Source organism: Penicillium verhagenii (genome assembly GCF_028828195.1).
Source record: "Penicillium verhagenii strain IBT 33310 chromosome Unknown utg000009l_segment0_segment0, whole genome shotgun sequence".
NCBI classification, from domain to species: domain Eukaryota; kingdom Fungi; phylum Ascomycota; class Eurotiomycetes; order Eurotiales; family Aspergillaceae; genus Penicillium; species Penicillium verhagenii.
In genome coordinates, this window is record NW_026643173.1 from 1,177,774 (window position 1) to 1,199,642 (window position 21,869).

Here is a 21,869-nt window from a genome sequence, read left to right on the forward strand (position 1 = left end):
AATCCACCGACATAACTTCATATACTAGTAGTACATGCAAAGTTGTTGAACGCGTGCACATAACTCTTGATGGCGCTCCTTTGACAACGCCCCCCGAGACCACGTGCCGGCTGAGGTAAGCCAGACCCGCTTTTGAAAACGCTTTCTTCTTTCCATTTTCGCCCGCTCAATTTCTGTTTTCAACCCACACATCTTCTTTTAAGGCCTCGACAATTCACTGCGAAGCCTCTGTTCCCCTGCGTCAGCTGTGAATACAGTTTACGCGTCAACTTGAATTCCACCCCGCGCTTACTTCGGTATCGCCATCATCACTTTCTTCAGCAAGCTTAACCAGGGTCTCCGGCCTCTGACTCGGATTCCTAGAACAACCTCGGTCGTTCTCGCCCCCAAGAGAAACACTGCCAGAAAGTCGACTGCGAACTCGTCTATGTATTCGTCCTCCGTGCATCATTTCGAACACCACCTGCCGCTCAAGCTGCAAACGTTTCGCGCGTCGAAACCTTGCAGTATACACCTTCGCTCTTGTGGTTGAACCCCCTTCGGCCTCATTAGATCCCCCTCTTTGACCTACGCGTGAGAAATCACTTCGTTCAGTAGATCAGAATCCTATCCTCAAAAGAAAAAAACATACAAATTGTCAAAACCCCTCTTGACACGCATGTCTTGTTTCGTCGACAAGATTCCGTTCAAGATTTCCTCCCGTTACCTTTTCCCCAAGCCAATCGTGCCTTCGTGATTCACGTCCTAAAATAAACCAACCGCCATCATGGCTACCGTCAACATTCGCCGGGATATCTCCGATCCCTTCTACCGCTACAAGATGGAGAAGCTCCAGTCCAAGATTGAGGGCAAGGGCAACGGTATCAAGACCGTCATTGTCAACCTGAACTCGGTCGCCCAGTCTCTCAGCCGTCCTCCTGCCTATGTCATCAAGTACTTCGGTTTTGAACTCGGTGCCCAGGCTAACGCTAAGCCGACCGACGACCGTTGGATCATTAACGGTGCCCACGACGCCAACAAGCTCCAGGACTACCTGGATGGCTTCATCACCAAGTTTGTCCTCTGCAAGAAGTGCAAGAACCCCGAGACTGATGTCTCCATCAAGGACGAGAGAATTATCCTTGACTGCAAGGCCTGTGGCCAGCGTTGCGACGCTGACCCCCGCCTGAAGCTGAGCACTTTTATTGTCCGCAACAACCCTAAGGGCGGCAAGAAGGAGAAGAAGGACAAGAAGGCCCGCCGTGAGGCCAAGAAGGAGAAGCAGAACAACGGCGAAGATGTTAGCCCCGGTGACAGCAACGGCTCCGAGGACGGTGGCGATGATAACGGCGATGATGCCCTCGAGGCCGGCAGCGACGATGAATTGGTCCGCCAGGCCAAGCAACTGCAGCTGGAGCAGGACAAGGAAATCGCGGACGACGACTGGGCCGTTGACGTTTCTGAGGAGGCCGTCAAGGCTCGCGCCAAGGATCTTCCCGATGACCTTAAGCGGGCCGTCGTTGTTGAGGATGCTGACGGTGACGAGGCCGATGGTCCTTCCTCCTACGAGCAGCTGGGTAGCTGGATCATCGAAACTGCCGAGGAGAAGGGCGGCGTTACTAAGGTCGAGGACATCGAGATCTACAAGAAGGCCAAGGAGTTCGGCATCGAGAGCAAGCACAAGACTCTCGCTGTTCTGGCCCAGAGCATTTTCGATGAGAAGATCGCCCAACAGGTCGAGGCTCGTGCCGGTCTGCTCAAGAAGCTTATCACTTCCGATCGCCACGAGAAGGCTTTCCTTGGTGGTACCGAGCGCTTCCTCGGCCAGGACCACCCCGCCCTGATTCCCCAGGTGCCCGCCATTCTTCTTGCCTACTACCAGAATGATATTGTGACCGAGGAGACCCTCAAGGCTTGGGGCGCCAAGGCCAGCAAGAAGTACGTCGACATGTCGATCAGCAAGAAGGTTCGCAAGGCTGCCCAGCCCTTCCTGGAGTGGCTTGAGAACGCGGAGAGCGAGGATGAGAGTGAGGAGGAGAGCGATTAAGCGGTTTCACGCCATTTAGTCCGTTGCTTGCTTCTTGCTTTTGTTTTTGATTTTTGCCATTGTTTTGCTATTCGTTACGTTGGTTTTATATTCTCCTGATTATTCCCGAGGTCGTGCGCTTCTATGGACTCCAATCAGACTGAATGGATAGTGCTTTAGTTTAGTTTAGCTCATCAATTGCCACTCCTTTGCTATCCATTGCACATGTTCAAATTCTTCAAGTCGTACCGGCCGCGTATATGCTTTGCTTTATCGCAGGCCAAAAGCCTGCAATGATATTCACAGAGTAAGGGGCAGAACCTTCAATGTTTGGATGGGATAAGATCAACCCAGTCGCTCGTAGTTCACAGTCCTAAATTTAGTAATGGGAAAGCAAAAGATCTTTATGCGCTGAAGGCAAGTGTTTCATTCAGATATTATGTTATAATGTTTGTAGTGAATTTTGCCTAAAACGCATGCTTCGCAAACGCAAGTACCACCCCATCAATCTCCACGTTCATCTCCTCCACTTCATGTTGGGACACGAGCTGTCTAGAAGCAGGAGGCTGCAACTGACTTTGCTGGCGCTGAAAAATGAACCAAGTCAGATCCTCATTCCATGTCTCCATTGCACGGATAACATAATCGACCGAGTCAAGCATACTCTTCTGCGCATCGTCCAGCCCCGCAAGCCCAGGAGCCGCAGGATCCGAATTCCGAGAAGAATGGAAGTAGTATGCCGGTCCGACGAAAAGTGCAATCCAGGCGCCCAGAATCTCGCAGATTCGATCACCCATGTCGGGAGGCAGGCGGACATGCGTGAGGACGGCGAGGAAGAGGGAGATTAGAGCTCGCCACAGTGTGTGGTGTGGGGTGAAGGCTCGAGATCCGGATGTCAGGGGGGACAGGGCGAGAGAAGATGTAAATTCGAAGTTGATTTTTGGGGTTGAGGTCGAGGCCTTGTCGGTGTCCATGTCTTGGATCAGCATCTTTGGAGCGTTGGAACCTGCCTGTTCTTGCTTTTCCAGACGCTGCTGACGATCACGGCGATTGTTTGCTGCTTCAGCTTCTTGTTTGACCTTTGTCCAGACGCGTTGGTACAGACGTTCCCAGCGGGGGAATTCGGGTTCGATGCGAGAGGCCATGAAGTCGCCTGCGCCCTTGCACATAGCTTCGATAGCTTCGCATGCTGTTTTTATGACGAAAGTTTCTTCTTGGAAAACCTGGGTATCGGGTTGATTGGCGGGGCGGATAGAGTTTGAGGTGTCTTGAGTTATGAGGCTATTTGAGGAGGATTCGGATGCAAGTGAAGAAGGGAAGATGACTCGAGATGCCACCGAGGGCCAGAGATCGTTGATCAGAGGTAGGAAGCTGTTTTCGTTCTGCGACAATGTGGGAAGAACGTCGATGAGAATGGCGAGAAGAGACCGTCGGAGATACGGCGATGGCGAAGAAAGGTGGGATGGGATAGATTTGACAATGTGTAAAAGAAGAGCGTGTGTCTTGCTCAGTGGCTTCTCAGTGTCCTCTGGTTCTTTGGGTGGTGGAAGTGGCTCGTCGGATTCCGCTTGGTTCAGTAGTTCTTCGACGGTTTGGGGTTCTGGTGGTGGCTTGTCGTAGGTCTCTGACCAAGGTTTCTTAGGGTGTGATTTTTTTCCTTCAGCATCCACTTCCTCTTCGTCATGCTGGACACTCTTGGATTTCCTTTTTAAAATATTCGCGGCAATGGTGGAAATTGAAAGATGCTGGTGCTGAATCTTACGGTGATGGCGAGGTCCACTTTCACGGCCATTATCGATTGTCAAGAGCGATGAATTTCTTGCTCCTTCTTCAACAATGGCCGCCAGAGACTTGAATAACAATTCCACTAGCTTTGGATAACCGTGATACATGTCCACAATGCCAAAAATAGAGTCGACCACATCATCCAGATACGGGATGAGTTGCGGACCACAGAGTTTAACCATAATAAAAAGAACCTGCGGTGGGTAAGGGGAAACATCAAAGGTGTTAAGCTTCAAAGCAATCGAGTTGACCAGATAGTCCGCGTTTTCGATAACCATAGTCCTGGTATCGGGGTAATTGCAAGCCTTGGTCAAGATATTCAAACAGGTCATAGAATGTTGCTGAAGAACTGGGTTATTAGATGCCAAAAGCTGCAGGGTGGGGTACAGAGCATCCATGAGCTCTGGTCGGAATGCCTCGCCGAGTTGTTGGGCTTGAAGAGAAACTGCCTCTAAGGCAAGGGCCAGTGTTCGCCAGTCACCAGAACCATCGGCTGGTAAGTCATTCAAAATGAGAAACGAGTTGTAATACAACTCGTCAATCATTGTCGCAGGCTTAGACAGAGACAGAGATTGGTCTGAAAGGTCATCCACGAGGAAGTCATCAAAGACAGCCATGGATTTTGATTGCGCGCGAAGGGACGTCAAGGCTAACCAGAGAGGACCAACGACGGTTTCGTCCGATTTAGCTTGCAGTCGGTTGACAATTAAGCGAGTCACCGCATTCCCGGATTCGGATAAGTTTAGTCTGGTTATCATAGATTGCAAGTCCCTGAGAGTTTGTTGTTGGCTTTGATGCTCCAACAGAACTGGACCAAATTCTAAAGACAAAGACCGGGGGCCCATAATATCCAGGTTCAAACTTTCTGGAGTAGTAGAGGCCAGAATTTGCGGCTCACTTTTGCTGAGTTTGACGACAACAGCAATACTGTCACCAAGACCAGATGCCAAGCTGCTTAACAGTATGTCAGACATGGATTTTACCTCGAACAATGCCTGGAAGGCCGTTGAGATCTGCCGAATTCCCCACTGCTTGGCCGTTTCGTCGTTGCTTTGCATTATCCGGGGAAATGACTTGAGCCATTCATAAACCGACTCCTGGAGAGAATCCAACACGATGGGATGTTTGGCAAGGAGATTAATGAGTGTATTATAAGCCTCATTCGATGCGTCTTCTTTATCCGCAAGAACCACGACTGTGTCAACCATCAAAGGAACGGCATCCTTAAGACTGACTTGGCACTCCTCTATCACCATGACACAGAGCTTCAGCATTGCATCCTGAACTTCTGGTCGTTGATGACGCCGGACCTGAATCAGATTAACCAATGCTAGCTTGATTTGCGTAGTTGTTGCTTTCAGCCAAGACTGGTCAAGCGTCAATTTGTCCGTTTCGAGCTGTAAAGGTGTGGCCTTCTCTGTTTGAGCGATTACGCGGTCATTTAGTACCGCTTGCAAGATATTGTTCGAGATCTGTAAGCATATGTCTAGCAACTTGTATGACCGGCGAGTCTGGGTTGTAGGCTTGACCACTTTGGCTAGCGTAGAAATAGTTCTTGGCATGATGCTTGCCAATACCACACGGTCTGTAATTCGCAGATAAAGGGCATGCAAAGCTCTGGCAGCCGCAACGCAGACATCGTCTGATCTCTCATCCGCAATTCCATCCAATAGAACATAAACGGTTTGATCGACTACCGTTGCGCTGCCAATTTTGTGGTAGATCTCGTCGTCCGCACCTGGGCCTTCCAGGACGTTGAAAATCATCTGCAAACACTCAAACCCAGCTATCGAGAGCTCCTCTGTTGCTTTCTTCGACGGTTGTTGTCCAACCTTGGAAGGTGATCCTCCCACCAACAATGTCAGAAAAATGATGAATTCCTTGCCCAGTGACGGCGGTATCTTTCGACCCCAACCGGCTGTAACCAGGATCTGTAAGCATTGCACTGTTTGCTCAAGGCACCGTGTCGGCACCCGCTGTGTATCATTGAAGATATGAGTGAGAGGGAAAAAGGCATATTCAGCAAGCTTAGCGTCCAGTTTATTCTGCTCCGCAAGTTCTTTTAAGGTCGAGTGAAATGGTTCAAGGGCCCGAGTCACATCTTCAGCAGAGGCGGTTTTGCCTCGGAAGGCTGTGCCAACTGAGTGTAGCTCCACACATGGTTCACGCAACTGTCGGATTTGTTAGGATGGTCTCAAGGAGTCAAATAGGCATTGGTAATTGCACACCCGTTTGAACGACTGCTGTCGCTGATCGTCATTCATGATCGACATTATTGCGGTGGTTTGTGAACCATATCATGCGGCCGTGACACTGATTATCATCAAGTGCAGATTGTGGATCATTGTTGAAAGTAATCAAAGTTGACGCGATGCCGCCTTCTTATCGATTATGTATTCTGCCAGCACTAAAAAAGTAGGGCTAGGCGGTCACAGCTTGAACGTCAGATTTTACTATGGGCAGAACCCCAATACTGCCTAATATGGTAATACGGGTCCCACGTGACTGTGTCGCGTCAAGTCGCGTGGAGAAACATTTTGGGGCTTGATGTTGCCTGAAAGTCCAAACTTGAAGGCTTCCAAGCTCTTGTTGCCTGGTCCTGATTTTTTTTTTGCTAGATCACTGTATTTAAGCAAACTGGAATTGCGTCCGAAAGATCTTGCTTAAATTAATCTGCCTATGCGACCTCTATCCTCCAGATTGGCGCCTATATCGCTCTCCTGCTTACGACCCCATCTCCGCATCAATACAGGACGGACTCTTAATTTTCACAAAATCACCACCCAAATCTGTCACAGAAACGGCCAATTGCAAGGATATCCCTCGATCGCCCATTCTTGTCGTGGACTCACTATATTGTCTTGTCACTTCACTCCACGAACCATCATGGCGGATGACAAGGGTAGCAAGCAGGCTACGCTAGGGTATGTGCGCGATTCCCAATTAACTATCGGGTGTGTCGGCCTAGAGTGGCGCATTTTCGCCAAGTCCTGTTCTCTTTGATACTAACTTGTCATTTTCTTTAGACGATTCTTTGGTTCTAATGCGAATGGAAATCAAGCTCCAAAGAAACAAACAACTCTGGCATTCGGGGGCAAAAGACAACGAAAAGATAATGATGCTGTAGAAGATTCTGCAGCATCTACTGCTACCGATACCAAAGATGATATGGACGTCAAAGAAGAAGAACCGAAAACTACCTCCGACCAGGCGAACGAATCCGAACATACAAAGAGCTTGAAACGAGAAAAGGTGGACGTGGCGGAGGAAAGTGATGCTTCCGACGTTCAACCTGTTTCGAAACGCCGTCGCAAGGTTAAAAAGGAGAGCTCTCTAACTCCCAAGTCAAGCCCCCAAAAAAGTCCTAAGAAGGCATCACCGGCGAAACAATCCAAGTCACCTGCGGCCAAGCCTACCAAATCTGCGTCCCCTGAACCAATGCTGAAAAATTCACCCGCGGATCAAGAAGACGTCGCTGAAGAGAGTAGCGAATCAGACAAAGAGGAAGTACTGTCAGAAAGTGACGAGGAAGTCAAGCCCGAGGCCAAGAAAAAGACAATGGCGAAAGTGCAGGCAACTCTAACGTCAACCGGCACCGATCCATATCCTGACTGGAAAGCGGGTGACCCAGTCCCATATGCGGCACTTTGCACTACTTTCTCTTTGGTCGAGATGACCACGAAACGCCTTATAATCATGGCCTACTGTTCCCAGTTCCTACAACAGGTCTTACGCCTCACTCCAGGGGATTTACTACCAACCGTTCAACTGATGATCAACAAACTGGCTGCTGATTACGCTGGTATCGAACTGGGTATTGGAGAATCTTTGATCATGAAGGCCATTGGTGAGTGTACTGGCCGCAGTCTGGCTGTTATCAAGACCGACCAACATGAGATTGGTGACCTGGGACTTGTGGCTGCTAAGAGTCGATCCAATCAACCTACCATGTTCAAACCTAAGGCTCTCACCGTTCGAGGTGTTCATGAAGGCCTGCTTTCCATTGCCAAAGTAAGTGGGCATGGATCTCAAGACAAGAAGATCTCGGGGATCAAAAAGCTCTTATCTGCAGCGGATGCTGCAACTGCAGGCAAAGGCAACAAGGGAGTGGATATTACCCAGAACAAGGGTGGACCCAGTGAGGCCAAGTTCATCGTCCGCTTTCTGGAGGGTAAGTTACGACTTGGTCTAGCTGAGAGGACTGTGCTTGTATCTTTAGCTCAGGCAATTGTTTCTCATGAGGCCGCGGTGGAGGGTAAGAAGGCTACACCGGAGAAAATGGCCGAGGGCGAAGCGATTCTCAAGACCGTGTACAGTGAGCTTCCTTCCTACGAAGTCATCGTTCCCGCGATGCTGGAACACGGTCTATCCGGTCTTCCCAACGTCTGTAAGCTGCAACCGGGTGTTCCTCTCAAGCCGATGCTTGCCAAACCGACCAAATCAATCACCGAAGTTCTCGACCGCTTTGAAGGAAAAGAGTTCACTTGCGAGTACAAATACGATGGAGAGCGGGCTCAGATTCATTTTGTGGCCCCAAGTGCAATTGAGCAATTCCCCGCATCCACCACTACGTTGCAAAGGGATGCCAAGGGTCTGTCTGCTATCTTCTCCAGAAACTCCGAGGATTTGTCAAAGAAATACCCCGATGTGCTGGGTAAGCTAGACACCTGGGTCAAAGACGACGTGACTAGCTTTGTTTTGGACTGTGAAACCGTTGCTTGGGATACTCTCAACAAGAAGGTCCTTCCATTCCAGCAATTGATGACTCGTAAGCGAAAAGACGTGAAAGCGGAGGACGTCAAGGTCAAAGTCTGCGTGTTTGCCTTTGATCTTCTATTTTTCAACGGAGAGGTAAGTTCTTTCATCTATACCTCATCCTTCCTTTTCTTTTACCGATCTAACTTTTCCCATAGCCTTGCGTAAAGAAGTCTCTTCGGGAGCGTCGGGAGTTAATGCACCAGTGCTTCCAGCCAGTCGAAGGCGAATTCCAGTTTGCTCAGTTTGGTGACACCAACGTTCTTGATGAAATTCAAGATTTGCTCGAGGACAGCGTCAAGTCGTCCTGCGAAGGGTTGATGGTTAAAATGCTGGATACTGCTGAGAGCGGGTACGAGCCTAGCAAGCGTAGTCGGAATTGGCTTAAGGTATGTTCCCTAAGTCTCTCCTCTTTTGTTGAACCCCTCTAACCTTCGCAATAGGTCAAGAAAGATTATCTTGCTGGTGTCGGCGATTCGCTTGATCTCGTCGTGCTTGGTGCTTACTATGGTCGTGGCAAACGTACTTCGGTATACGGTGCTTTCCTTCTGGCCGCGTACAACCCAAATAACGAGAAATACGAGACCATCTGCAATATCGGTACCGGATTTTCAGAGGTGGCGTTGGAGGATTTCCACAAGCAGTTGAAGGATATGGTCATTGATCGACCTAAGCCCTTTTACTCGCACTCAACCGTACCCAAAGACCAACCAGATGTGTGGTTTGAGCCTCGTTTGGTATGGGAAGTTAAGACTGCCGATTTAACTCTTAGTCCCCGATACCAAGCAGCGGCGGATGAGTTTGTGGGGACAACCGGGGGTGGCAAGGGTGTTTCATTGCGTTTCCCTCGGTTCATCAAATCTCGTGATGATAAGAAGCCTGAGCAGGCAACAACTACCCGTGCCGTCGCAGAAATGTACCGGAAGCAAGAAGCTGTGGCCAAGGAGAACTCTGGCAAACGAGGCGTTGATGATGATTTCGAGTACTGAGCTGCACCATACTGGTTATTAAACTACTATAAAGAAACCCAGATAATTGGATGGTTATGCCAATATCAAATCCATTCCACGATTTACAAAGTTACTCCCTGTGCCTGTCAGCATTCTGTTTTCGTAGTTGAATCTACTGGAGTAACGGCGATATTGTTGTTCATCATGTTTACAAACTTGGAGGCTTTAGGCTCCATGGCCTATTGGATCAAGATTGATGGGTACTGAAGAGCATTCAGAAATCACATACTCATTACTGGCATAGTAACGACCGAAACTCGGAGAAACCACATCTTTAGTACGAAAAGGTACTAAATTAATGGTACTAGTGCAGGTACCCTCGTTCTCACATTGAAACTCCACGGGTACTAAATGCTGTATCTATGTCTTGAGATGAAACTTCTGGCTTTGACGATAGATACTAAACAGTTCTGTCTCGGAGGTTATCATTGATTGTGTTTTTGGTCAAATCACTGAGACGCGTGTGTGTTTGCTTTGCTTGTGTTTGTCTTGATCTTTGTCTGTTTTGCTTGCTATAAAAAGTGAAGTACAAAAAGGCAACGTGATCGTTCTCACTTCTTCACCTTTCACCTTCCATCCACTCGACCCCCCCAAACCATCAATTATTCCTTCGTCTCTTGAAGTCTTCTTCTGTTCGACCCCCTCTTTTGATTTTTCCAAACGGAAAAATGGCTCCAATGGAGGAGAGCCCAGGTGAATAGCGCTCCCACTTCGATATCCCAAGCCCAATATGTTTTTGAACCGACAGACTTTCCACGCCTCTGGCCATCCTCTGGATATTTACAATATCGTTCCTCTCTTTTCTAACTGCTCTCTCTATTTCTCACGTACTCAGCTCCGGTCAACATACCAATCGATGATGCATCCGCTTCTACAATGGCCGAAAACACAGACGACGAAATCAAGGCTGATGCGGGTAAGTCAAAGACCCTCATACTCCTCTCTGCATTCTCAAATATAAAAGCTGACAGTGTTATTAATATATATAGATGTCGACATGGGAATAACTGACGCCGAGACTACTGCCAACCATGCAGAAGGCAAACACTCCGTTGCAGTTCCCGCCACCGTCGACCTCACCCAAGATGTTACAGACGCGGAAGGTGAAGATGATGACATATCCGATGATAATGATTCGGACGAGTTTGAAGACGAGGAACTAGTGGGTATTAAGGACTGGAAGATTGACTCGCGTAACTACACCCGGAAAATCGTTCACGCATTTATGCAAAGCCACGAAAAGAATACCGTGATTCAAATGAACATTCGTCCGCTGGAGGGCGAAAAGGACTTTCAATCCTGGTACTACGCCATGGAACTACAGCTCCGACTTCATGATCTGTGGGAGGTTGTCGAAAATACTCTGACAGTGTTGCCACCGGGTGATATTCTGTACCGAGATTACCAGAATATGAAGGACGTCGCGTGTGGCGTGATCTTCAAGCATGTCTCGCAGCCTGTGCGAGAGACCGAGTGCTTTCTTCGTGCGCTTCGCGAGCGTGAGCCATCCTGCGTCATGGCTCATCTTTTCAACCACTACTGGAAGCATGCAGATTCCTCTCTTCAAGTCGATTTGTAGAGCGATGGAGACACATGTTCGTGGGCTTGAATTCGAGAGTTGCTTGCTAAGTCGTGGTTATTGTTAACCACTATCAATTTATCGGGGTCAACTCCGAATATGGATGTCATTGTGACTGGAGGTGCACCCGACTATGTGATCGGTTATGTCAAGACCATTAGCTACTAGTATCTTATGAGGAAACCATGTTTTTAATGGGGGGTTTTTGGAGGATTGCAGCTTTGTTTTTCATATGTTGTCAATGAGCAAGATGATTGAGTTACAGCAATTTGAAAGACTAACAAATTTCATAAAATTGATACAATCTTCAACTTCTCGGTCTTCCTAGCCTCAATGAAATCAACACCCCATCTTCACACCTGTGGTCGATTAGGTGAAACCGCCCCCTTAACCTTCGCCGTCTCGATATCCCCCTCGCCCTTCTGACTCTTTCCCGTTGCGTTCATATACGGATGTAATGCATCGGTGTCCGATAATCCCTCTTGCTTAAACGAAATGGTGTGAGGGCCCTTGGGAGCCCCCCAAGCTCGGGGCTATGAAGTTGTCAGCTCTGTTCCGAAACGGACATCCTTCCTGTCCACAGAGCCGCGTCAATAACACACCTCGTCATATGTAGCGTCCTTGCCCTGACCGGGACTTCCCTCTGTGACATGTGTATCAATTCCGTGGCGCTCGTCAAAGGTAGCAATGGGCTCCATGTGGTGTCTACTACCTCGTCGTGATAGGTAGAATGCAGCTGGGACGCCGATGGCGGCTAGTAGTAGATACCTGTTACTCGCAGATGTATTAGCCCAGACTCCCGGGGTCGAAGATCCCACATCCCAGTCCATTCACAGGTTTCCAGGGGGCTTGGCACTTACAATCTGTTGTGGTGTGGCTGGCCGTATCCTGGGCTTGACTGGTGATGTCCCGTAGTATGTGGTACGCTAGTAGCATAGCTCCTTTGGACAGGACCAGCGCGGATTAATAAGAGACGCTTTGAAGTCTGTGTCGAGAGTAGCCGCGACACTGTTGTGCGAGCATATAGATGAGAAACGTTCATCATGACTGGTATATCCTGCTTCCGTAGTTGATCAGAATATGTAGTAGCAAAGATGAGATATCATATGATTTGAATGTTTTCCACATATATTCATACCATTTCCATGTTACATCATCATTCTTGCCTCCCAACTCGTGTTTCACGGTCGCGAAGCTTCGAAGCTGCGTTTGGGAATTCGGAAATCAAACTTGATTTGTCCCGGTGATTTCATGACGTACCCGCGCGGATACGAGGGTTCCCAAGCCTCCCATCGACGGTCTTCAAATCCAGATGTCAGTAGAAAAAGGCAATTTGATCATTATCAGTGGTACTGGTGGATGTCTTGGAATGGTTGCGAGATAAATATGATGCTCATTGTGGGGAATGTCGCATGAAGCTATTCAGACTTGGTCATTTTGGCGGTTATTGGCGGATTTGTACCCGTCCAAGTGGCACCTGATACTCCAGACTCCAGACTCCAGATTCCAGAGTCAACAAGTGATTGGAGGGACCTTTTGACCCACAAACCTGGCCTCAGAAAGAAGACCATTAATAGCATGCCTTTGAAAGGAACGGGTTGCATCGGGATCCAGTGCCTCGAAAGTATAGTATATGATGCTCCGTGCTTTCTTGGAAAAACAGCTATCGCCAATAGAGCTTTACGAGCAAGCGGATTGATTTGGAATTACTACGGTCAATACACTCCAGACCGCAGATCATCTTTCTGACGCCCTTGTTCTACGGCATCTGCCGGGTGCCAATACTCCATTTGATCTGCTGAGTAAAGTTGGTTGTCGATATCTGGGTAATGTGTGAAGAGGATCGGGGGTCTAATCATGAGATTGATTCCAAGTGGGAGTGATAAGGGCCATAGACATCTTTCAAAGTCACTACTAGGCTACTACCCACATCCATACTACTAGTAGTATTCACCTTCCGCTGCTTGCCTAATACTCTACAGATTTTTGAAGAAAGAAAGATCAAGTAAGTGGTCATAGTTTATGTTCATTGACTTTTTATTTGACTTGCTTCAATTGTACATTGATGACTCCCAACGCCTTGGGCTATCCAAAAACAAAGAAACGCCGTGAATGCATGCCCAAAAACTTACAGCTCGCCGTGGCGAGGGTTCTTCTGGTCTCCAGCACCAGCCATGAAGCCACCAGCACGGATGCGGAATCCAAAGTTCGTCATAACAATAGCAACAAGGCCAATGCTGAGAATTGTGGGTCCCCATCGCTCATAGTATACACGCTTGACATCGCGGCGCTTGCGGATCTTATCCACACGCCACAGGTATAGTACCAAGCTGTATACCAAGGCGGCGGCAGCCAGAATAGTGAAGCCCCAGGCAGAGGCAAGGGAAATGTAATCAACTCCAAAGTTCAGCAGGGTGGCAGCAATACCACCAAGGATAATCGAGAATTCCAACCAAGACAAGAAAGTTCGCTCAGCAGCGAAGTAAACTTTGGGTTCAACACGGACGGGGACAAAGATGCGTTTGCCAGGGGGTGCCTGGAATCGCTGCAGGGTCCGGCGGGTACCTTGTAGCACAGCAATTCCACGCTGCTCTTGCGGGGGCATCGAGGTCGGTCGTGGACGTGGAATGATAGCCATCAAGCCTTGCCAAGCGTAGTGTCCGGATTGGCGGAGGTAATAGAGGACTAGTTGCTCGGCATAATAAGCGCCTCCAACGCGTCGAGCCTCTTCCAGCTCATCATCCCAGGCCTCATCCTCATCATCGGAATCATATAGCGGGTAGTCCTCCTCTCCCGCTAGTGGCCGAGCAGCAATACGCTCCTCAATGTCCAACTCGTTACCGTTTGTCTCGATGAACAGAAGGCGATCATCGCCTGCTGGAGGGAAACCGTTACCTGGGGCACGGGGAGTGTCCGGAGACTCGTCGTCGGAATCTTCGTCGTTGGCAGACATGGATGTGCTGGCAAGCGGACGCTGAATACCATAGCGCTGGTTGACGGGCTTGCGGATGTCGACATCCATCTGTGGGTACCAGAAGGGTAGGAGGTTGATGCGAGTGGGGAAAAGCGTAGCGGAACCGTGAATGAACTTGGAGAACTTGGGGACAGCCTCCACCAGATGACTAGCGGTCAAGTCGCGAATCCACTGGGGTGGCTCCTGGCCAGCCTGGGTCTGCAACTTCACCTCCAACACGGCGTAGGGGAAGCGGTCAATATCCTCTGGGGGAAGCTGAGAGAAGGGGAAGTCCACTCCGATATCCATGCGGCGCCAGTTGCTTCCAGCGCGGGGGCGGCCATCCAAGTTATCCTCGCGGACCATCGTCAACTCAGTATCAAGCGAGATACGCACACGGGCATCACCAGGGAGCTGGAAGGCCGTACGGTGATAGAAGGTACGGGTGACAGGAACCAGGCGACGGGTGATAACACGGTATTGAATCTCACGGGCCAGCTGCTCGAGGTCGTCGATCTCTGCTTGGCTCTTCTTACCCTCCTTGCGCATCTTGTCGAAGACCTGTTCGACAGTCATGCGGCCATCCAGGAAAGCATTGACGTTCTTCTCCTTTAGCGAGAATCGGGCCTTGACCGACTTCTCACCAGTCCAATCCTCGCGATGGGTCTTGCGCTCCACGAAGATCTGGTCACTCTCCATACCTCCGTACCAACGCAGACGAATAGCCTCAGCACCTTCGGTCTTCTTCAATCGACCTTGGTAAAGCTCCCAGGTGTCAGGGTTGTCATAGTAAATTGAGGAGATGGCGGTGTCCTTCTCCTCGAATTCCTTGGAGGCATTGAAGACCAAGACCGGTAAGTGCTTCAGGACGACCAGCTTAAGCTCGGTGATGTTGTCGCGGTGCACCCAGTACTTTGTGGTCTGTCGCACAAAGTTCTGTTGGCTGCCACCGGCTGACGAGTCACCTTTCACAGGGTTTCCCTTGGTACGGACCAAATCGTAAAGCTTAGACAGTTTCACGACAAACGCATCATAGTTGTCCTTGAAGAACGGCTTGGCGTTCAAGCGGGCAGCGAAGACTGGTCGCAAATGCCATTGTGTCTCTTTCTGTTGAACGGGTTAGAATCAAAGAATGATCAATAATCGAGCTTTGTTTGGAGGTTTGACATACGTCGTGCTTCTTGATGATCTTCTGGAAACCGGTGTAATTGAGCTGAGTAAATTTGGCCAAATCGTGAACGTCGGCAATAATATCACTGAGGATCTGCTCCATCAACAAAAAGTCCTCGTCGGTGGGGGGCGGTCGGGGAGGACGAATGATGCTCGGACGGCGATTACCCGAGTTATCAAGACGCTCGACAATATCGGTAACCTCAACATCGCTAGTCTTGATGCGCTGAACAATTTCTTCACTCTTGCGCTTCTGGAAGATATAGACCTTTTCCAGCTCGCTTTCCAGCAGCGTAACAAAGGCCTTCTCGTCTTCTTCAGTCCATTCTCGACGGGGCGGTTTGGCAGTATCCGGGGTGGGCTCGGTGACAAAATCGGTCTTGAGAGCTTTCTTGAGCTCGTCGTAGGCAATGTAGAAGGGGTAATACTCCCTAATCATAGACGATTGAAGGTGCTCGCCGAACCTAGATGGGGTCGGTTAGTATGCGGGGAAGCATTCCTGCCGGAGCTCAGGCGACTTGCAAGGGATGCAGGGGAAGGAGAGCAGCACATGGTCGTAGATCAGGAGGCATTGGGATGGAATTGATACATACCTCATGGTGAATAAGGTTGACTTTTGATGGGGAGAACACGAAAAGAGCTGGGATGTAGGAAGGGAAAGTGAAGAGGGAGGAAAGCCAATGGACTTTATCGCCCCGAGAACGGTCTAGCTTAGTCTGGACCCGCTCGGGAGGAAAACGAGGTCCAGATTGTGTATGCGCGGGATTCTTGATTTTAGTCCCTTATGGGGGGGAAGCCGACAAGGGCAAGTGGGACGAATAGAATTGGTAAATGAACAATGACTTTGGACGAACTTGCAGCCACTGGGAGTCGTGCAGCGTTGAAGCTGTGCAGATCCATCATTTCCATTGGTTCAAGTCACTGCACGATGGCTGAGTCAGCTGCGTATCCACTGACGTCGTGACCAGTCACTGCCGCACGTGCGCAACGATCGCTTTGAACTGTTTGACGCTAATTCGTTTAGTGAGAAAAAAAAATAACAGAAAAGAAGGAAAAAAAAAAAAACTCATCATCTATACGTACTAGTCTTTAATTCCTATTACGTGACAATTTATAGACGAGAATTTTTGAAAAAATTGTTATAACCTCAAGTGCTACTTGGATTGAGATTTTGCTTCTTTCTATCTAAACATTCCATACGGAGTATCTTGAAGCGGGTTCCTGATGCTTATCTACACCGGATACTCCGTACGGGGACCTAATATAAAAAAAATCAATCAGTCTCTATTGGCTGTTAACTGTGGGCATTCAGCCGCGACAACTGTTTTGTTAAGTGGTACAAAGTGGAGCTGTCAAAGCGGATTCTGTGCTCCGAATTTAGGCAAAGAAAACTGTATTGCCAAGAGGGAAACCCCGGCATTTGGTTTGGATTTCGAGTTCAATCTACTAGAAAAAAAAAAGCACGCGACACATTACCGTTTTTGTCTACCCGGAAGAAGCATATCCAAATCCAGGTGAACCCTGTCTATAACCAATCCTTTTAGTATGCGCCCCAAACCATAAAATAAACAAAAATAAAAGAAATACTTCATGTGATACTACGAAAAAGAAAAAAAGAAAGAAAAAAACCTTAATGCTACTCTCTTTTCAGCAGGTGCATGAGTCAACTTAACCGAGCCGAAAACGAACTAGGGCGTGAAGTCGGCAGTGGCCTTATTCTTTCTTACCAAAGCCGAAGTAGACCCGCGGAGAATCCGAGTGGAGACCCCTCGGGACGAGGACCCGTATAGAATGAGGCAAATATAGGAACAAAAAGAGGACATGAGAACATTTAACATATCACCTCCGATGTACGGAGTACCGTGCACTTGAAATGAGAAATCACATTTCCGTCCTCACCCAAGCACCAACCAATTTTTTGAATTTGTGTACATACTGTCATGCACATCAAGGGGTCTTACCTACCAAGTACATTTCAAGGTCTTATTCCAAAATTACCCTCCAGGGCTGATGTGCCATGCATAAACTAGTACTATCTCACATGTTCATGCAGACATAGGTACGTGTTCAGGTGCTCAGGTGGGGCGATCCTTTTTTAAATCGAACATGGAAGGTTCTCACGCGACAAGCTTCCAATGTTGGAATTCTACAAGTTACGGCGTGCACATATGCATGTGGGCAGTCTGGATAAATTTGGAAGGAGAAACTTGGAATCTAAAATATTTAATTTGAAGACATCTAGACATATCCCCTCGAAAGAGCTGGACGAAGAGAGCCTTAATAGAGTGTGAAAAAAAAAAAATTGGAAAAATTGATATCCAACACCTGAAGTGATCAAAAATAACTATTAAAAACAAGACAAAAACTTTATATCAATGGAATATGCCAGCTCCGGTCAAATCATTGCATCGTAGGAATATAATCATGGTCAACATCTTCTTCACATCCCCAGGGCCGCCTTACGAATACTCCGCCGGCCTCCCTCGCCCAATACATGCACAGACCCCTCTGCCTCGAGCGATCGGACTGCATCATTGAATTGCTGGTTGTCAAGTGGCACGTCGCTCTGTTGAACCATATCCTGGAACAGTTCATTCCAGCGCACTGGGGCATGGTTCACACCTCCACGATCGCTTAGACGGCCAAGCACAGCCTTCTTCAAATCCTCCCGCAAACGACGCTCGCTGGCACTGGTACCTTCGGTAAGCAGGCCCATATCGATCAGACCAGTCCGAGAATCGGTGGCAGATTGCTTGATGGCCGAGCGAATCAGACGCACGGCTTCGTCAACGTCACCAACAGTCACCTCGGATGACAAGCGCATGCGAGCATGTGCCTCTGACAAGCGGATCATAGACTCCAGTTGACGAGTAGTAGCCGTGATACGGCGCTCAGTGGCCCGGATGTCATCACCCAACTGGCGCATGGCGACATAGGCGTCAGCCAACGCAGCACCAGCGGCCGGAGTCAGAGCAGGTTGGATCTGAGTTTTGGCGTAGGTAATGTAGGCCGTGAGGAATTCAATGGGAAGCACTTCTTCCGCGTTTGCGTTCTCCGGACGATCCTCCAGATACATACCAACCAAGTGCTTCGCCAACCGGCGATCTTCAGTCTCATCCACGTGGTCCAAGACGAGGTAGACAAGATCGAAACGAGAGAGCAAGGTGGGAGGTAGATCAATGTTTTGTGGTACGGGCAATTTGGGGTTGTAGCGACTGCCGATGGGGTTGGCGGACGCCAGAATTGATGTGCGGGCATTCAAGGTGGTAATGATACCGGCCTTGGCAATGGAAACAGTCTGCTGCTCCATCACCTCGTGGAGGACCGATCGTGTAGCTTCGTTCATCTTGTCGAACTCGTCAATGCAGCAAGTACCGCCATCGGAGAGAACCAGGGCACCGGATTCCAGCACCATCTGGCGAGTCTCGGGATCACGGGTCACATAGGCTGTGAGACCGACCGCCGAGGAACCCTTACCGCTAGTGTACACACCGCGGGGGGCAATCTTGTGTACGTAGCGCAGGAGCTGAGACTTTGCAGTCGAAGGATCACCACAGAGAAGAATGTTAATGTCTCCACGGTAGCGAGGATTACCGCCCTTCTGGAAGGTCTTATTAGTGCCGCCAAACATTTGTAACAGAATTCCCTTCTTAATATCATCCATCTCGTAAAGACTAGGAGCCACCGATCGGGAGAGTAGCTCGTAAATATCCGGGCGAGAGGCAGTCAACTTGATCTTCTCCTCTTCTTCGGCGGAGATTTTGCGGGTCTGACCAGCCTCGGCCGCTTGCTCGGACAACTCTTGCTCGACAGTCGACATGTCGATGCCCAATTTCTTGCGGTCGACCTTTTGGACGTGAAGGGTGTCGATATAAGTCTTGAAGAGGGCCTTTTGAGAGCGCTGGCGAGCGCTCACGCGCATGGGGTTGCAACGGAAGATACCTGTCACTTCGACACGGTCACCAGCCTTGCAAACGTCGACGAGCTCGTCGTACACACAAAGTGAAACGGAGTGAGGGGTTTGTCCATCTGGAATACTGTCGGGAGTTTCCTGGAGCTTGATAACTTGCTTGTCCGTGAATGAGCAGCGGTTGTGGACAATCTGCATGGAGTTCTTCGACTTGCACGAGTCTCGGGGGCAAGCGGTAGGCTCCTGGATACGGCCTCGGTCAATATCAACCTGAACACCAAGGCTGCAAGTGCTGCAGCGGAAGAAAGCTATGATCAAATTAGTCGAGGGAAGAAGAAAAGACACGAACAGAAAGAAGATTTCGCCTACCATTCTTCATGTCAGGGATGATGGGGGTTGCTCGAATAACCAAACCCTTGATGGTGACCAGCTTGTCCATGTCTATAAAGTGTATTAGCACATGTTTTCTTTTCTTGGCTGAGTGATTGTGTTCAACATACCAGCTGGGTCAAGGTCTCTCATATTAACGGTTTCATCCAAGCCAAATGGAAGAACCTTGTAGTCCCCATCTTCGACTTCAGTCACAAGGTCAGGTACATTGTCTTGGGGAGTCACACCGTCAGAGGCTAGAACGGGTTGGCCGCGTTGGCGTTGGTTCTCAGAACGGAGAGCATCCATTTTTTTCAGGGCCAGATCGACCATGACATCTTTCACAGCTTGATCCATAACGGGAATAAGTTCTTGTGGATATTGCTGGACCTGGCGCCACAGTTTCTGGGTCAAGGGGTAAGACTTTAGGTTCTTGAGGTCGAGGTTCATAGTCTTCACACCGAGTCGCAACATATCATTTAACATGGTAACATACTCGGGCTTATCAACAGCACTTCCCAGCAACCGGGTCTCATCTTCTGAAGCACCATCCGCCCACATGCGGTATTTTGGGGCGAAGTTGTACAGGAACTTCTTGAAAGCGGACATGCATTCTGGGATCGAAATATTGGTACCCCAGATCACACGCTGGGAGGTTCCAGCCAAAGCCTCTGCCTCAGAAGTACCCGGGTTGATGTTCGAGAAAGTAGCATCAGAAGGAGGGACATCTTCGGCGGATGGAACTCCATTGGAATCCACAAAAATTCGGTTTCTGCGAGAGGGGGTTGTTCCAAATGCACTTGACTGCAGGTCACTCCGACGAGGAGCAGCTCGACGACCCTGGCCACTTGGCGAGACAAACAGCCCGCTGCTTATACTGTAAGCATCCGACCGATTGTCGGAGCGAATATCTGTGCGGTTGAAGCCGCGAGTTGGGCTAGAGCTGGCGACGTAACTAATTGGGGATGATTCTATTCCATGGTAAGTTTTTTTTGGCGCTGGTAAATATAGAAAGAATTCAATTGAAAAGGTTCAGTGGCATACCTCTAATCCCTAGACCTGTGCGCGCACGAGGGGTTCGCTCGCCATCATCCACGGTCGAGCTCGCTTCTCCCATATGAACATCCGGAGTCTCTCCGCCATTGCTGCTTCTGGGTGGGGAGGATTGATACATCATAGGAGATGAGGATAGAACATTTCGCTCCTCTGCCAAGCGTCTGGCTGCACGAGGAGTAGCCTGTTGAGTTGGGCTGCTGGGGGGCTCACGGGAAGGGGCTGGCGACGCAGTTGATTGTTTGGAGGAGCGACCCCTCCGAGCTGTGGGTGAAGACATTATTGTTGTATGAAGGTGGAGGGGGGGGGGGGGGTGATGAAGAAGGGGGGAGGGGAGTTGTGGTGTTGACGGATAAGATTATTAGGAGTGGAAATGAAGGGAGAGCAAAATTATCTAATTGGGATAAATTCAGCGGGACGCGGTAGGAACGCGTCCAGCGCGTTAAGTGGTTTCCTGGTCGGGAGCACGTGTGTATTATGTAATTCTCAGCCACAGGTAAAAGTCACATGACACAAGCAATTCAGTCTGATGGCCTCAGGTGTCAAGGCTAGTACGAATCAGGCTTTGATCACCGAGTAAAATTGCATCTGTAACCCACCAGCTTCACTAGCACTACGTAATTTCACTAATGCAATCCACTATCCTCTTCCAAGGATAGCTTCAGCCCTAAACCCCCCAAAGAAAAAACGGATTTCTCCCTCCCTTCAATCAGGCATATAAGTGGCTGGCGATAGAGGATCTTTCCTACTTTTGGTCCTGTTCGCACCGCCACAGCTAGATCGCACCAATCAACAGCCCATCCCCCCTTTTTCCAGTGTTTACGGAGTACAAAGGTGGAGATTGGATTGGGGATTACAAGGTCGCTTGCCAAGGTTCTTCATGGTCGCTGTTTCCTTCAGGTGAAACTCTTGGCCTCTTCTCCTTTCCATGTTAAAGAAAACAGAAATAGCAAATGACACCGAAACAAAGCCCGCCACTTACGAGTACTTAAAGAAAAAGGGCTTGTGCAATCTTTTTGAAAGCCGCCGGGATCTGCTTGGCTGTTTCACCAGGCGCTTGATGTCATTGTGCAGCCGATCGGCACAACACGATCCTTCCAATCATCGTCCTTGCACTTAGCAGGCAGCTGTCACCTTCCCTGGCGCCAGCACAAACGCTAGCCACTGCGGTCATTATTGTGTGACCCCCCACGAGAACAGGTATAGGGTTGCTCCACTTTTGATGTACTTAGCGCCTTTGTTGTCCAATTTCTTCGCCTTCCCATTGTTTCCCATCAGAG

At 49.2% G+C, this 21,869-nt stretch overlaps 7 protein-coding genes across 7 annotated transcripts; 3 read left to right on the top strand and 4 right to left on the bottom strand.

Moving 5' to 3' along the window:
* Positions 1-766: 766 nt before the first annotated feature.
* N7466_009495 (translation initiation factor eIF5) lies at positions 767-2,026 on the top strand (the record flags this gene model as incomplete). Its single annotated transcript, XM_057168884.1, has 1 exon — positions 767-2,026. The coding sequence occupies one exon, from the start codon at positions 767-769 to the stop codon at positions 2,024-2,026; it is 1,260 nt and encodes a 419-aa protein (XP_057017590.1).
* A 446-nt stretch (positions 2,027-2,472) lies between these two features.
* N7466_009496 (uncharacterized protein) lies at positions 2,473-6,063 on the bottom strand (the record flags this gene model as incomplete). The annotated part of the gene is made up of 2 exons (XM_057168885.1): positions 2,473-5,961; positions 6,019-6,063. 2 exons carry the CDS (start codon positions 6,061-6,063, stop codon positions 2,473-2,475), a joined length of 3,534 nt encoding a protein of 1,177 aa, XP_057017591.1.
* A 613-nt stretch (positions 6,064-6,676) lies between these two features.
* On the top strand, positions 6,677-9,534 carry N7466_009497 (DNA ligase (ATP) CDC9; the record flags this gene model as incomplete). Its single annotated transcript, XM_057168886.1, has 4 exons — positions 6,677-6,714; positions 6,817-8,641; positions 8,704-8,934; positions 8,989-9,534. 4 exons carry the CDS (start codon positions 6,677-6,679, stop codon positions 9,532-9,534), a joined length of 2,640 nt encoding a protein of 879 aa, XP_057017592.1.
* An 897-nt stretch (positions 9,535-10,431) lies between these two features.
* N7466_009498 (uncharacterized protein) lies at positions 10,432-11,134 on the top strand (the record flags this gene model as incomplete). The annotated part of the gene is made up of 2 exons (XM_057168887.1): positions 10,432-10,471; positions 10,545-11,134. The coding sequence occupies 2 exons, from the start codon at positions 10,432-10,434 to the stop codon at positions 11,132-11,134; spliced, it is 630 nt and encodes a 209-aa protein (XP_057017593.1).
* A 353-nt stretch (positions 11,135-11,487) lies between these two features.
* N7466_009499 (uncharacterized protein) lies at positions 11,488-11,832 on the bottom strand (the record flags this gene model as incomplete). The annotated part of the gene is made up of 2 exons (XM_057168888.1): positions 11,488-11,667; positions 11,737-11,832. 2 exons carry the CDS (start codon positions 11,830-11,832, stop codon positions 11,488-11,490), a joined length of 276 nt encoding a protein of 91 aa, XP_057017594.1.
* Positions 11,833-13,262: 1,430 nt separating this feature from the next.
* Positions 13,263-15,855, bottom strand: vtc4 (putative vacuolar transporter chaperone (Vtc4); the record flags this gene model as incomplete). Its single annotated transcript, XM_057168889.1, has 3 exons — positions 13,263-15,194; positions 15,259-15,721; positions 15,851-15,855. 3 exons carry the CDS (start codon positions 15,853-15,855, stop codon positions 13,263-13,265), a joined length of 2,400 nt encoding a protein of 799 aa, XP_057017595.1.
* Positions 15,856-17,697: 1,842 nt separating this feature from the next.
* On the bottom strand, positions 17,698-20,869 carry N7466_009501 (MCM DNA helicase complex subunit MCM4; the record flags this gene model as incomplete). Its single annotated transcript, XM_057168890.1, has 4 exons — positions 17,698-19,475; positions 19,537-19,608; positions 19,668-20,534; positions 20,581-20,869. The coding sequence occupies 4 exons, from the start codon at positions 20,867-20,869 to the stop codon at positions 17,698-17,700; spliced, it is 3,006 nt and encodes a 1,001-aa protein (XP_057017596.1).
* Between the last annotated feature and the right edge of the window lie 1,000 nt (positions 20,870-21,869).